This window comes from Phoca vitulina, unplaced genomic scaffold, assembly GCF_004348235.1.
Source record: "Phoca vitulina isolate PV1807 unplaced genomic scaffold, GSC_HSeal_1.0 scaffold81, whole genome shotgun sequence".
Taxonomy (NCBI): Eukaryota; Metazoa; Chordata; class Mammalia; order Carnivora; family Phocidae; genus Phoca; species Phoca vitulina.
The window spans coordinates 2,294,205-2,308,137 of NW_022589784.1; the positions used below are offsets into that span (position 1 = coordinate 2,294,205).

Here is a 13,933-nt window from a genome sequence, read left to right on the forward strand (position 1 = left end):
TGAGCCCAGCCTGTGTTGCTCCTCACCCCCAATTCCAGGAGCCACCACCACCTCGGATGAAGGTGGAGATGCGGATGGGGACGGCCGTCCCCCACCATCCTCAGGGCCGTGTCACAAGCCGGCCCACCTCTGTTTTCAGATGGGAAACGGACACAGAGAAATGCTCTCGTTTGACTGAGGCTCCAGCCTGCGGGATGGCAGAGCCAAGATACTGATTCAGTCGACCCTTTTCTATTTTTTTTTTTTAACTTTTAAAAAGATACACTTTATTTTTCAGAATAGTCCTATTTACAGAAAAATTGTGAACATACTACAGAGAGCTGTCTTACGAAACCATAGCCGGTTTCCCTATTGTAAACATCCTACATTAATGTGGTACCTTTTTTTTGATAATTAATGAACCAACATTGACTCGTTATGAACTGAAGTCCACCCTTTATTCAGATGGCCTGTTTTTCCCTAGTGTCCTTTTCCTGTCCTGGGACCCCAGCCAGGACACCTCGCGACCTGAGGCTGTCATGTCTCCTGAGACGCCGCTGGGCTGTGACAGTTTCTCAGACTTTCCTCGTTTGTGATTTTTAAAGAACTTACTGGCTTTTTACCAGAGATTCACGAATCAGGGAGCATCCAATCTCGCGGATAGACAGAAGCTGCCAACTTCCCCTGTTTTTGATGACCCCGGTAGTTTTGAAGCCCGCTGGTCAGGGATTGCATTCATTTCCTCCAGCTGCTAAAACACAGTACCACAAAGTGGGTGACTTACATAGCAGAAATGTCCTCTGCCCATTCTGGAGGGCAGGAGTCAAGGTGTGGCAGGGTGCTCCCTCTGGAGGCTCCAGGGCAGGATCCTTCTAGCCTCTCCCAGCCTCCAGGGGCTCCAGGCGCCCTTTGGCTTGTGGCCGCGCCCCGCTGTCTCTGCCTCCGTCTTCACATGGCCCCTTCACTTGTGTGCGTCTGCGTCTGTGTCTACATTCTCCTTCCTTATAGGGGCACCGGTCATAGTGAATGGGGGCCCACCCTAATGACCTCGTCTTAACTTGATTACATCTGCAAAGACCCTGTTTCCAAAGAAGATGACATTCCCACGTCCCAGTGGGTTAGGACTTGACCATATCTCCTGGACAGTCCCTTGGTGGGCGCTTGCCTGGTATTTCCCTCATGACTGGGCTCAGGTTACGGGTTTTAGGGCGGAGGACCACAGAGGCAAAGGGCCATTTCCGCCGCATCGTCTCAAGAGCACGTGCGGTCAGCCCGCCACCACTGTGCACCTCGGTCACCTGGCCGAGGAGTCACCCAACTCTTTTGAAAGCCTTTTTTTTATTGTGGAAAATACCAAACCTACAAAAACAGGGAGGCGAGTCAGGGCTACACCTGGACGTTTGTGGGCTTAACGTATGCTGCCTTCGTGGGCCTCGTCCTGCGTAAGCAACCTTTAACGATTATTTTCTTACAACAGTGTTGGTAGAAAGACTAATGAAATCCAGGCTGGGCTCATTACATATTCATGATTGCTGTATTCATTTTATTCTTCTAATCTCAAAAAGAAATTAAAAACATTTGCACAGGCCCCACAAAGTGTCGTGGGCCCTGGGCCTAAAGGGGAAGCTGCCCTGAAGCCAGGACAGAGACCCCAGCCCTCCTCAGTCAGTACTGACCCCTCCCCGGGTCCATGAGGACAGCGTGTCTCATCACTGATGGGCATAAGTCACAAATGTTTGCTCACAAACCAAGTCCACACGTGGCATTTGGCTGCTGTAACTCTCTTCATCTGGAAGCATCCCTCAACCTTTTTTTCTTGGTCATTTATCTGTCTAAGAACCCAGGTCATTTGTCCTGTAGAGTACCCTAGCCTCCAGACAGGGCAAGTGGTATCCCCGGGGTCAAAGACCATGTGCCTCGTTTCCTGTAACCGCTGCAAGCTCATCTGTCTGGAAATGGGAGTGGACTCCTAGGGGGTGCTGTGAGCCTCGGCCAGAAGACACTGAACCTCTGCTTGGTTCTCTCGGCGCCTGTCCCTGCATCTCTGACCCTCTCCAGGAGACACATAATGGAACATCAAGTTCATTCACTCTCTCTTCCATGTTAAAATTGATCCCTGGATTTAGGGGGCATCAGTCTGATTCATCCATCATGAATTTGCCCATGAGCCTTTCTCCTGATGGTCTTAGCGGCCACTGGGGAGCGTTCCATAGATACATCATTTGGGATGGCAAAAATGGTGATATCCTAATACTTCCATTTTCTCTGCATTTTTTGCCTGGAATTATTCTATTTAAAAAAAAAAAACACTCAAAAGAATTGAAAGCAGGGTCTTGAAGAGATACTTGCACACCCATGTTCACAACAGCATTATTTACAATAGCCAAGAGGTCGAAGCAACCCAAGTGTCCATCCATGGATAAAGGAGAAACCCAGTGCAGTCCATCCACATACTGGAATATGATCCAGCCTTAAAAAGGAAGGGACCCTGACACCTGCCACGACGTGGAAGGACCCCGAGGACACTGGGCTCAGTGAGAGGAGCCAGACCCAGAAGGACACATCCCGCAGGACCCCACCCCCAGGAGGTCCCCAGAGGAGTCCTGTCCAGAGACAGAGAGGAGAGGGTGGGAGCCGGGGCTGGGGCAGGGGGTGGGGAGTCCGTGCTTCGTGGGGACAGAGTCTCCGTGTGGGGAGATGGAACGTTCTGGAGACGGAGAGTGGGGGTGGTCGCAGGACGGTGTGAGTGTGCTTCATACCGCTGAGCTGTGCACTTAAAAATGGTTATGATGGTGAATTTTATGCTTTATGAGAGCGGGCGTTACTCTTTTGTTGTACCCACATGGCTGGGTCTCCGGCCAGGGGAGACCGCTGCATGTGGGCTCCTCAGTCCTTCTGACACGCCCCCACTGGCCTTAAGAGTTCATGTTCTGGCACAGAGGGATGCTTTGGGCTCACGCTGCACTTGCCCTGGACCTTGCCATTTCTCCAAGTAGCCCTGCTTCTTTTTAATGGGAGGTGACATTTAAGGACCACAATCTGACCACAAAGTTAGGAAAGAAGTTGCAAAACTATTACAACGAACTCCCATATACCCTTCATCTAGGTCAAGGACCAACAAACCACCTGCACCAAGCCTGTTTTTTGCAAATAAAGTTTTCTTGGCACACCGCCAACTCATTTACATACTGTCCTGGCAGCTTTGGCTACAACAGCAGAGTTGAGTAATTGTGACAGAGACAGTCTGGCCCGCAAAGCTCAAAATATTTACTATTTGGCCCTTTGCAGAAAAAAAATCTAGATCCCAGAGCTAGATCCGCCTGTGGTTAAGCTTTTTGCTTTGTATCTGCCTATAAACATAATCTAAAAGTATGTAATATATTCTATAGAAAAGATTCTCCTCCTTTTCCTCCGTTTTTCTAAATAATTTGAGAGTGAGTTGGAGGCATCATGAACCTTGACTCTAAAGCACTCCTATGAACATTTCCTATGAACAAACACCTTCTGTTATGTAAGCAAAGGACGATGGTCAAATTCAGGAAATCTCACATTGGTAGAATAATCTTATATCATGTACAGCCCAAGCGAAAATCCCATCAGTCGTCCTGATTCCGTCCGTTATAGCACCTTTCCCTCCACGCTCGTGTCCCATCCAGGATCACTCCCCGCACTTAACTCCACGCCTTGTGGGTCTCCTTCCATCCCAGACAAGACAGCGTGGGCTTGCTCCTTTGTCTTTCATGACCTTTCATGACCTTGACTCTTTGGAATTATCTTGTGGGATGTGCCTCAAGGTGGATCTGTGGGCTGATTCCTCAGTCAGATGCAGGGTACACACTTCTGGTGGGAACGTCCCAGCAGCGACCAGCTCCCCGCGGCTGCGTCCTATCAGGAAGGCACGATGCCCATTTATCATACTCCCCTGGTGATGTAAACACCATCTTCACGACACTTGTCCAGTAAGACAGTTTCCTCTTTGTAACTAAAAAGTCATCTGTAGGGGGCGCCCGGGGGGCTCAGTCGGTTAAGCCACTGACTCTTGATCTCAGCTCAGGTCTTGATCTCAGGGTCGTGAGTTCAAGCCTTGTGCTGGGCTCCACGCTGGGCATGGAGCTTACTTAAAAAAAATAAAAAATAAAAAATAAAGGAATCCGTAGGAAGACACTTTGAGATTATGCAGAGACCCTGCTCCCCAACCAACGTCTGCCCGATAATTTAACACCCCATGCTGATTCTTGCCTGGGCCAATTACTGCTGTGCCAGCCACAAAATGGTGACTGTTATGTTATTGGGGGGATGCCTCGGAGAGGAACTGCTGGGTCATATAGAAAGAATATTCTTTTTTTTTTTCCTAATTTGTTTTACTGTGGTAAAATGCACTTGACATAAAATGCACCATCTTCAGGATTTTCAGTGCCCCGTTTGGTGGGCGTTAAACACATTCATAATGCCGTGCACCATCCCCACCACCCACGTCCAGGACCCTTTCCATCTCGTAAACCTGACCTCTGTCCCCATCAAACACTGACTGGCCCCCCATCCTTCTTGGGGCACTTCCTGACTTTCTGGTACACCAGGATGTTCCAGGCCCACCAGGCACTCCCCCTGCCCCATCCCTGGAATCAGCTGTTTCTCGCAGACCTGAAGGTGATATTTAGAAGCCGAGATCTGGGTGCTGGATAGATGTGTCTGTTGTTCCTGGCTTGTCTCAGCGGACAGAGTGACAAAATCGATTTTTCTTTAAATCACAGGTCCACGCTGATACTTTCGATCCTATTCCATCCCTGTGGGGTTGAGCAGTGTGTCCTCCCATCCCGTATTTACATTGTATTTCCTCCCCAGTGGAGACCCGGTTTTTTTTTTTTTTTAATGTTTTATTTATTTATTCATGAAAGTCAGAGAGAGAGAGAGAGGCAGAGGCAGAGGGAGAAGCAGGCTCCCCGCCTAGCAGGGAGCCCGATGCAGGACTCAATTCCAGGACCCTGGGATCATGACCTGAGCCGAAGGCAGACGCTTAACCGTCTGAGCCACCCAGGTGCCCCTGGAGACCTGGTTCTTAAGAACATCAGTACACTTGGTACTTTGCTCAGTCCCATAATACACATGAGAGTTTCAGAATCACTACACCTCTACCACTCCTGAAAACAGATCTACGACACAAAGTTCATATTTTTTTTTTTTTTTGTAGTTCCTTTTGTCTTTAGAATAAGTGCATGTCCATAAGTTGCATGGGCTCGTTCTCCTCTGTTTCTGTGTGGTTCTTGTTTTCATCTGAAACACAGTTCTGTTCCTCTGTTTTTGGTTTATAATCCATTCTCAAGCTTACTTCCCCACACCCTTGTTGATTTAATTTTATTGTAGAATATAGAAAGCATAAACAGAGTTTGAAAATTACACAGAGGTCGTCATGCCTTCCTCCTTCCATTCCAACTCTACCCGCCCCCCCATAGGGAACCAACCTCATTGGTTCCTGGCTTGTCTTTCCTCTGTTTCTTTTGCAAAAGCAAGCAGCTATATAGATATTTCATTCCCCCTCCTTTGTTTCACAGAAGGTAGGCTACTACATATACCTTTTCGTATTTTTTCCCCCACTTAACAATATGACCTGGAGGTGGCTCCAATCCACTCTTGTTCATGGCTGCGTGGTACTCCACTCTATGATGCGGTGTGGCTGGTCAGCCTCTCCCGTGTGCAGACATTTGGGCTGCTTCTGATATTTTGCATTCACAAACAACAGTGAATAACCTTTTGCATGCATACTAGCGCGTGGTCAGAGCTGTGTCTTTGGGCAGGTTTCTAGAGGGGGGATTGCTCTTTTGTGGCATGGGGATAATCCCGAGATTAAATAAGGTACAGTGCACAAAGGGCCTTCCACCAGGCAGCAGGTGATTCATGGCAGAAAGTCGTTGTTGGATGGCTTGCCTTACTAGTCACACTCTGCTCTCTCATTACATTTACTTTAGTCCTGAATTTGCTCTGAGCCTAGAGTCAGGGATGCAGCTGGAGTGGGGGTTGGGTGGGGGTTGGGGCTCAGTTAGAATTGGGGCTCAGTTTGGGATCAGGGTTCAGTCCGGGGCCAGGTCTCAGTCAGGGTCAGGAGTCAGAGTTGTGGCCAGCCTATAGTCACACACTCAGCCTAGATCAGGGTTTAGCCAGGAATCAGGGCTCAGTCTAGGATCAGGGCTCAGTCCAGGATCAGGGTTCAGTCCAGGATCAGGGCTCAGTCTAGGCTCAGGGCTCAGTCTAGGCTTAGGGCTCAGTCTGGGATTAGGGTTCAGTCTGGGATCAGGGCTCAGCCAGTAATCAGGGCTCAGTCTGGGACCAGGGCTCAGTCCAGGATCAGGGTTCAGTCTGGGATCAGGGCTCAGTCCAGGATCAAGGCTCAGTCTGGGACCAGGGATCAGTCTAGGCTCAGGGCTCAGCCTAGGCTCAGGGCTCAGTCTGGGATTAAGGCTCAGTCTGGGATCAGGGCTCAGCCTCAGTCCGGGATCAGGACTCAGTCTGGCATCAGCTACCATTTCAGGGTCCAGGCTCAGCCTCAGAACGCACAGTGTGTCTCTCTGTGAATGTGCCTGAGTTGGGTGGCTCCTTGTGAAGTTGAGACCAAGGTTCAGTTCTCAGCTATGCACGGTGGTACCTGAGCAAGACTTGGCTGCTTGTCCGCCTGCCCCAGCCTCACAGCCCCACTGCCTGGGCAGCCCTTGTTCCCACAGCCTCCTCTTCAGGCCCCTGCTTCCGCCTGGTCACCTCCAGGGACAAGAAGCTACCACCTCCCCAGGCAGCACCTCTATCTGTGGCTTCCCTGTAACTGCACTGTCCCCAGGGCCGACCAGTGAACAAAGGGAGGGGTGCTGCTCGGTGGCCACAGGCAGCTGGGCTGCCCCCAGCCCCAGTGCCCTGACTGCCCTGCCCCTGACGGAGCTTTGAGAGCCCCTGACGGGAGCCCTGTGCCTCCCCCAGCAGACTCTCCAGGACGGGCTCTACTCTCCCCCCTCCCCCCCCCCCGGCACCCACGCCCCAGTCCTCAGCATCTCAGGATAGGCATGGGGCGTGAGTTCCCACTTTTCCTATGAGCCCCTCCCCCTCCAGAGGTGAGGGGCTGTCTTGGGGGGGGTGCATCCCCAGCAGCTCTGCTCCTAGCAGGGCCAGCTCAGGGGTGGGCCAGGCACCCCCAGTGAGGAGGGTCCTGGCCGAGACCTACATGGGTCCGTGTGCGGGGGTTTACCTCCCGCTGGAGACAGCTGGTCCCGCTCTCCAGGCCTCAGTCTCCCCTTCTGTGCACGGGCATGCAGCAGGTCCATCCTGGGAATAAAATGGGATGCGTCTCTGCCCCCAATGAGGTATCTGGGGGCGCTCACCTGTGTGCCTTAACACACTTATTAAGCACCTACTGTGTGCTGGGCAGGCTTGGAGCAGTCCAGGAGAATAGCCGGGTCCTGGAGAGGGTAGCTTGTGGGGGCAGGGGAGTTGCCCAGCCCAGGGAAGGGTGGCACGTGCCCAGGGGAGGGGGGTGGGGCATTTCCCCTCCCCACTGGGGCCCCCACCCCTCCCTGGGCTTTTGAGGACCACAGGGGGGGCAGAGACAGGGTCTCGCGGCGGGAGCAACCGCAGCACCCTCCCGGAGCCTGGGTGGGAGCCGACCGTTGGGGTGCCCCTCCCTGTCCCTGGCCTCACCCCCAGCTTGGGGGTACCTTGAACATAACAGGAAATTTGAAACAACAGGAAACCAAGGCCGGGCAGGCGGCGGCCCCACCCTGCCCAGGGCGAGCCACCCCGGGCCTCAGTCTGCCCCAGGGGACCGCCATGAACACCACGGGGCCCCCCGCAGAGGCCCCCGAGTCCTGCCAGCAGCTGGTGGCCAGTGGGCATAGCCGGCTCATCGTCCTGCACTACAACCACTCGGGCCGGCTGGCCGGGCGGGGCGGGCCCGAGGAGGGGAGCCTGGGGGTCCTGCGGGGCATCTTCGTGGCCGTGAGCTGCCTGGTGGTGCTGGAGAACCTTCTGGTGCTGGTGGCCATCGTGACCCACATGCGGTCCCGGCGCTGGGTCTACTACTGCCTGGTCAACATCACGCTCAGCGACCTGCTCACCGGCGTGGCCTACCTGGCCAACGTCCTGCTGTCGGGCGCCCGCACCTTCCACCTGGCGCCTGCCCACTGGTTCCTGCGCGAGGGTCTGCTCTTCATGGCGCTGGCCGCCTCCACCTTCAGCCTGCTCTTCACGGCCGGCGAGCGCTTCGCCACCATGGTGCGGCCGGTGGCCGAGAGCGGGGCCAGCAAGCGGGGCCGGGTGTACGGCTTCATCGGGCTCTGCTGGCTGCTGGCCGCCCTGCTGGGCCTGCTGCCCCTGCTCGGCTGGAACTGCGTGTGCACCTTCCAGCGCTGCTCCAGCCTGCTCCCGCTCTACTCCAAGGCCTACATCCTCTTCTGCGTGGGGGTCTTCGCCTGCATCCTGGCAGCCATCATGGCGCTCTACGGGGCTATCTTCCGGGTGGTGCGGGCCAACGGGCAGAAGGCCCCCCGGCCCCCCGCCCGCCGCAAGGCCCGCCGGCTGCTCAAGACGGTGCTCATGATCCTGGTGGCCTTCGTGGTGTGCTGGGGCCCGCTCTTCGGCCTGCTGCTGGCCGACGTCTTCAGCTCCACGGACTGGGCGCAGGAGTACCTGCGGGGCATGGACTGGATCCTGGCGCTGGCCGTGCTCAACTCCGCCGTGAACCCCCTCATCTACTCCTTCCGCAGCCGGGAGGTGTGCCAGGCCGTGCTGGCCTTCCTCTGCTGCGGGTGTCTCAGGCTGGGCCTGCAGGGGCCCAGGGACTGCCTGGCCCAGGTCAGCGAGGCCCACTCCGGAGCCTCCACCACGGACAGCTCGCTGAGGCCCAGGGACAGCTTTCGGGGCTCCCGGTCGCTCAGCTTTCGGATGCGAGAGCCCCTGACCAGCATCTCCAGCGTGCGGAGCGTCTGAGCCACGGCAGGGGCCCGTGTCCGGGGGGGCCGGGAGCACGCCGGGAGTGTGGGGGCTCTGATGGAGAGGCAGGAACAGGGCAGCCAGCTGGGCAGTGTGTCCCGAGGCCCCACGGTCCCCCTCACAGCGCCTGGGCCCGCTGACGCCAAGCAGGTGTCCCATGGTCTCCCCGGAGGAGGCGGCTGCTCACCGGAACGGGGAGGGTCCTGGAGTGGGGGTGAGTGGGTTTGCTATGTACGCCCCCAGCTCCCGTGTGATTCTGGGGAGTCCCAGCCCCTCCCCGGCCTCGGGGGGGCTCCCAGGCTGTGAGGGGCCAGCAGCAGTGGGGGTTGATGGCCTGGCAACACGGAAGTTCAATGACGGTTTGTCCCGGCCTCCCTCTTATTCACCTGTGGGCACCGGCGCGATGGCGTGGGACTGTGCGAGCAGGGAGGGCCGTGGGTCTGTGCGGACTGGGGATACGGCTGTGAGGGGGAGCGGCAGTGTGCACGAGTGTGTGTGCAAGAGAGACAGAGAGAGAGAGAAAGGGGGAGAGAGAGGGAGGGAGAGAGAGGGAGAGAGAGGGAGGGAGAGAGGGAGAGGGAGAGAGGGAGAGGGAGGGAGGGAGAGAGAGGGAGAGGGAGGTGGGCACAGAGCAGGGTGTACGAGAGCGAGTGCTGGTGTGTCTGCGTGCACAGACAGCCCCGTGTGTGTGTGTGTGTGTGTGTGTGTGTGTGTGCGCGCGCACGCACGTGTGTGAGAGCCGGTGGGGGCTGCCGGGTGGGCCCCCGCCCCTCTCCCTCACTTCCCCTTTCCCTACCCCTTCTCTCGTCTTGGGCCCCGGCAGCCTCTTCCTCGTCTCTGGCCTCTGCACCTATCGGGGGCCCCGTCGGGGGGCCCGCCGGGGCGCGGCCCCCCCCCCCCCCCCCCCCCCCCCCGCCTCAGGGAAGCTTGACCGCTCCTCTCCTGTTCCCTTTAGCACTAACTGCCTCGTCCTTCCCTCCTGTGAAATGGGCTGATCAGGGATGGAACCCGTAGCGCCAGGCTGTCAGCACACGCTCAAGGCTCGCTGTGGCACGTGGCGTCTGGCGTGTCCGACCAAACTTGTGGCGGTGGTAGGAGCGTGCTGTCCGCTTCGGGAGCCCCAGTGGCCGTGGAGCCCTGATAAGTGGCCAGCGCGACTGTCGAAGTGAACTTTGAGTTTGTTCGCATTTAAATAGTCCGTGGCCCCCGTGGCGACCATACTGGACGGCGCAGGGGTGCACCTCCAACGCGCGGCCGCCTCTCCTGGGGGAAAGTTCTCTCTCTCTCCCTCCATCCAGGCAAGCCAGTGCCTGGAAGTCTTCCTGCCGCCGCCTTGCCCAGGGCTGGGGGGCAGCACCCTGCCCGCCGCTCGGGCACAGGACCACTCGGCTCTGAGCCTCGGCTTCCCTGCACGACGAGGGGTGCGGCGACCCGAAGCTGTTCACCGTGCTGGCCGGTCCCCAGCCACCAGCCACGTGTGGGCTCTTTACGATGAATGAAAATGAAACGAAATATTAAACACTCGCCTTCCTGGTGCGTTGGTCGGCTGGAGGTGCCATGTCTCAGTGCCACAGACCGGGTGGCCTTACAGAAATGTGTCCTCCCGTGGCTCTGGAGGCTAGAAACCTGAAGCCGAGGTGCCCGCGGGGCTGGTGCGCTGAGGCTCCGAGGATGAGCCTGTTCCATGCTCTCTCCCGGATTCGGGCGTCTGCCGGCATCATCGGCGCCCCTTGGCCCCTGGAAGTCATCCCGATCTCCTCACGCCTTCACGTGGTGCTCTCCCTGGGCGTCTGTGCCCATATGACCCCTTTCTAGAAGGATGTCAGGCCCACCCTAACTACCTCCTTTTTAGCTTGATCACCTCTGTAAAGACCCTGTCTCCAAATCCGGTCCCTTTCCGAGGACTTCAACATGTGAACTTTGAGGGGACACGATTCAGCCCATAATGTCCAGTCATGCCAACCTCATTTCAAATACTCCAGAGGCACATGGGGCCTGTGACTACTGTTTTGGATAGTGTAGACGCAGGACAGTTCCATCATCTGAGAACTTGGAATAGAGTTCCAAACACGTGTCCAGGTGCACAATAAATTGGGATATTTTTATATTTTCCTGATTCCTGTCATCATGTTCATCTGTGACAGCTGCAGGCAGGGTAGGGTCTTGGCGGAATCTGGGGTGAGTGGAGCCTAGGCCACCCAGAAGCTCTCGGCCAGTGCCCTGGGCCTGTGTGAGCTGGCCTGGCTGTCCCCTCTGCTCTGCGGGGCATCACACGCTCCGTTTGGAGTCAGCTGAACTATTTGCTGGCCCTCCCAGCTGGGGACCTGTGCACTTCCCTTGTTGTCCCCACCACAGCAGCCTGCCTGGCATGTGCCTACCCTCAGGCCTCGCTTGCCTGCCGCCTGCCCTCCCTTCGGGTCTCAGCTTTAGCATCACCTCCTCCAGGAAGTCTCCCCTGATTTCTTCTCGGCTCCCACAGCCACCTGCGCATCCCGCATGGATTGCAGCTGTCATCACTTCTGGCCACTCCTCCCTCTCTTCCCCTGGACTGGGAGCTCCGTGAGGGTAGAGGCTGCGGCAGTGTCTGGGTCACGACTGTGGCCAGAGCTCTGGGAGAACTGGACCCAACAGCGTGCCTTCCTCTGAGCCTCAGAAACCTCTTCCTCTCCTTCTTCCCCACCCCAGCCCTCGTCCCTGACAGCAGCACAACTGTCCCCAAGAATCCGGACTTCTGCTGGTGGGATGGATCGGGCATCTGTAACCTGCCACCGCTTCCCAGCTCTGCCTCACACCACGGGCCTCGGCTTCCTCATCTGTAAAAGAAGGATATCGATAGCCCCTGCCCTCCTGGCATGTTGATAAGGTGAGGCCCTTAGAGGCTCTGGAACTATGATGTGTACGTTTTTAAATGGGTAACAACAGCAACAAAGCCTTATGTATTACTCTGTGCCTGGCCCTGCTCTCTTCACCTTTGTATTAACTCATTTATTCCTCCAAAATCCGCTAGGAGGAAGATACCACCGTCAACTCCATTTTACAGATGGAGAAACTGAGGACCAGAGAGGTCAGGTAATTGACCCAAGGTCACACAGCTAGGAAGGGGCAGAGCTGGGATTCAAAGTGGCAGTGGCAGGCAGGTGGCTTCTTGATCCCAGCTTGTTAGGGATTCGTTGAATCTCTCCACTTTCCAGGCAGGAAAACTGACTCCGAGGAGGAGGCAGCATGAGCAGCTCTAGGGTCCAAGCCTTGTTATCTGAGTCAGGTTCAGGCCCCTTTCTTGGGCTGTCTCTGGGTGAGTGTGTGTGTGTATCTTGTGCGTTCATAGTCCGACCTGGAAGAACGGGGTGGGGGTGGGGCAGATGGAAGGAACAGGTGCGAAGAGCACAGGGGCCAGAATGAGTTCTGGTCCTTTTTCCCTGCCCTGCCAGGCCATCCCTGACTCCTCAGGCCCAGGAGCTCCCTGGAAGCAGGAGACAGGACTAGGAGGGGTGGGCTGGTGCTGGGGCGCTCACTTGTCATTCATCTCACTCATTCATTCACTTAACCATTGTGTGTCAGGCTCTCTTCTGGGTACAGGGGTTGCACCCGTAAACAGCCTGCTGCCTGCCCCCATAAAGGTCCACTCTGGTGGGGGTGACAAACAGCCAGAGGTCATTTCGGTAAGATGTTAGCCCTGCGGAGAGGCAGGGGAGTGGGATAGCAGATGCAGCCAAGTGCGTTCTCATTATACCAACACGTTCGGAGCACAGAATGTGTGCCTGGCTCTCTCTGAGTCAGTTCACGGGGATCATCTTATTGAATTCTTACCCCTGGGGGGTGGGCAAAGGTCATGAGATTATTTATCATCAGGTCGGGCAGCTGAGGAAACTGAGGCTCTGAGAGGTGGAGCAATCTGCCCAAGGTCACACAGCCGGGAAAGGGGAGGCGCTGGGACTTGGATCCCGAATGCTGTGAGTCAGCGCCACCTTGCACCTGGGACAGAAGGGGGGCGGCCGTATCGGAGCCTGGACGTCAGCTCACTGGGGCTCTCGTGTTCTGCACCCCGTGGCCTCAGTCTTCCCATCTGGAGGAGGGGGTTTGCGTTACTGATGCTCCTTAGGACCCCTGGCTGGGACGCACTGGGTTCTTAGGGTTGCCAGATTCGAAAATACAAATTTGGGACACCCAGTTAAATTTGCATTTCCGATGAACAACGAAATTTATTTTTTACTATGAGTATGCTCCAAATACGAATAAGCCTTAAGGATGAATAAGCCTATCACCAACCCCTTCACAGACTCCAGACGCCAGACTACAAGTCCCATAACCCACTGCGCCATCCCTTTAGGAAACTTCTATCATGATTTCTTTATTCTTCTTTCATTCATTCATCCCAAAACGGTATAACCCACCCACTGTGTGCCAGGCCTGGCACTGGGTTCTGGGGATACATCAACGCAGGAAGCCGACAAGTCTTTGCCTTCATGGAGTTTAGCATCCACGTTCCTTGGGAGTTTTAAGTGATTTTCTGACTTCGACCAGGAAGACTACAGCTCCCGTGAGCCCTTGTGCCTGTGTAACAGGACTACAATTCCCAGGAGATTGCGCGCCCCAGGCGGGCCCCTCTCGGCTCTCATTCCAACTTCCTTCCGGGTCGCAAGGTCACGTCCTGCCCCCGCCTCTCGCCTCCCCCCGCCCCCCCGCCCCCCGCCACAAAGACAGCGTTTGAGAAAGTTCCACTGCAAATAGTTGCTTTAAAGTCTCCGTATTTTTCTGACTCGCGTATTAACGTGAAACTTCATCCTTAGGTCTAGCCACACAGTCCATCACGGCGTCCTCCACTGGGAAGTAACAGAGCGGGCCTACCACTCCCAGGAGCCTCCGCGCGCGCCAGGAGGACTACAACTCCCCGGAGGCAGCGCGGCGGGCGGGGCGGCCCGTGGCGGTGCCCGTAGGACCCCGGAGCAGGCGCGGGCTGCCCGGCGCGGCGCCCGCAGGACCCCGGCGGCTA

At 56.2% G+C, this 13,933-nt stretch overlaps 1 protein-coding gene across 1 annotated transcript; it reads left to right on the plus strand.

The window, feature by feature from the left end:
- Nucleotides 1–7,782: 7,782 nt before the first annotated feature.
- S1PR4 (sphingosine-1-phosphate receptor 4) lies at nt 7,783–9,002 on the plus strand. Its single transcript, XM_032394614.1, has one exon. The coding sequence runs from the start codon at nt 7,783–7,785 to the stop codon at nt 8,938–8,940; it is 1,158 nt and encodes a 385-aa protein (XP_032250505.1). The 3' UTR covers nt 8,941–9,002.
- The last annotated feature ends 4,931 nt before the right edge of the window (nt 9,003–13,933 follow it).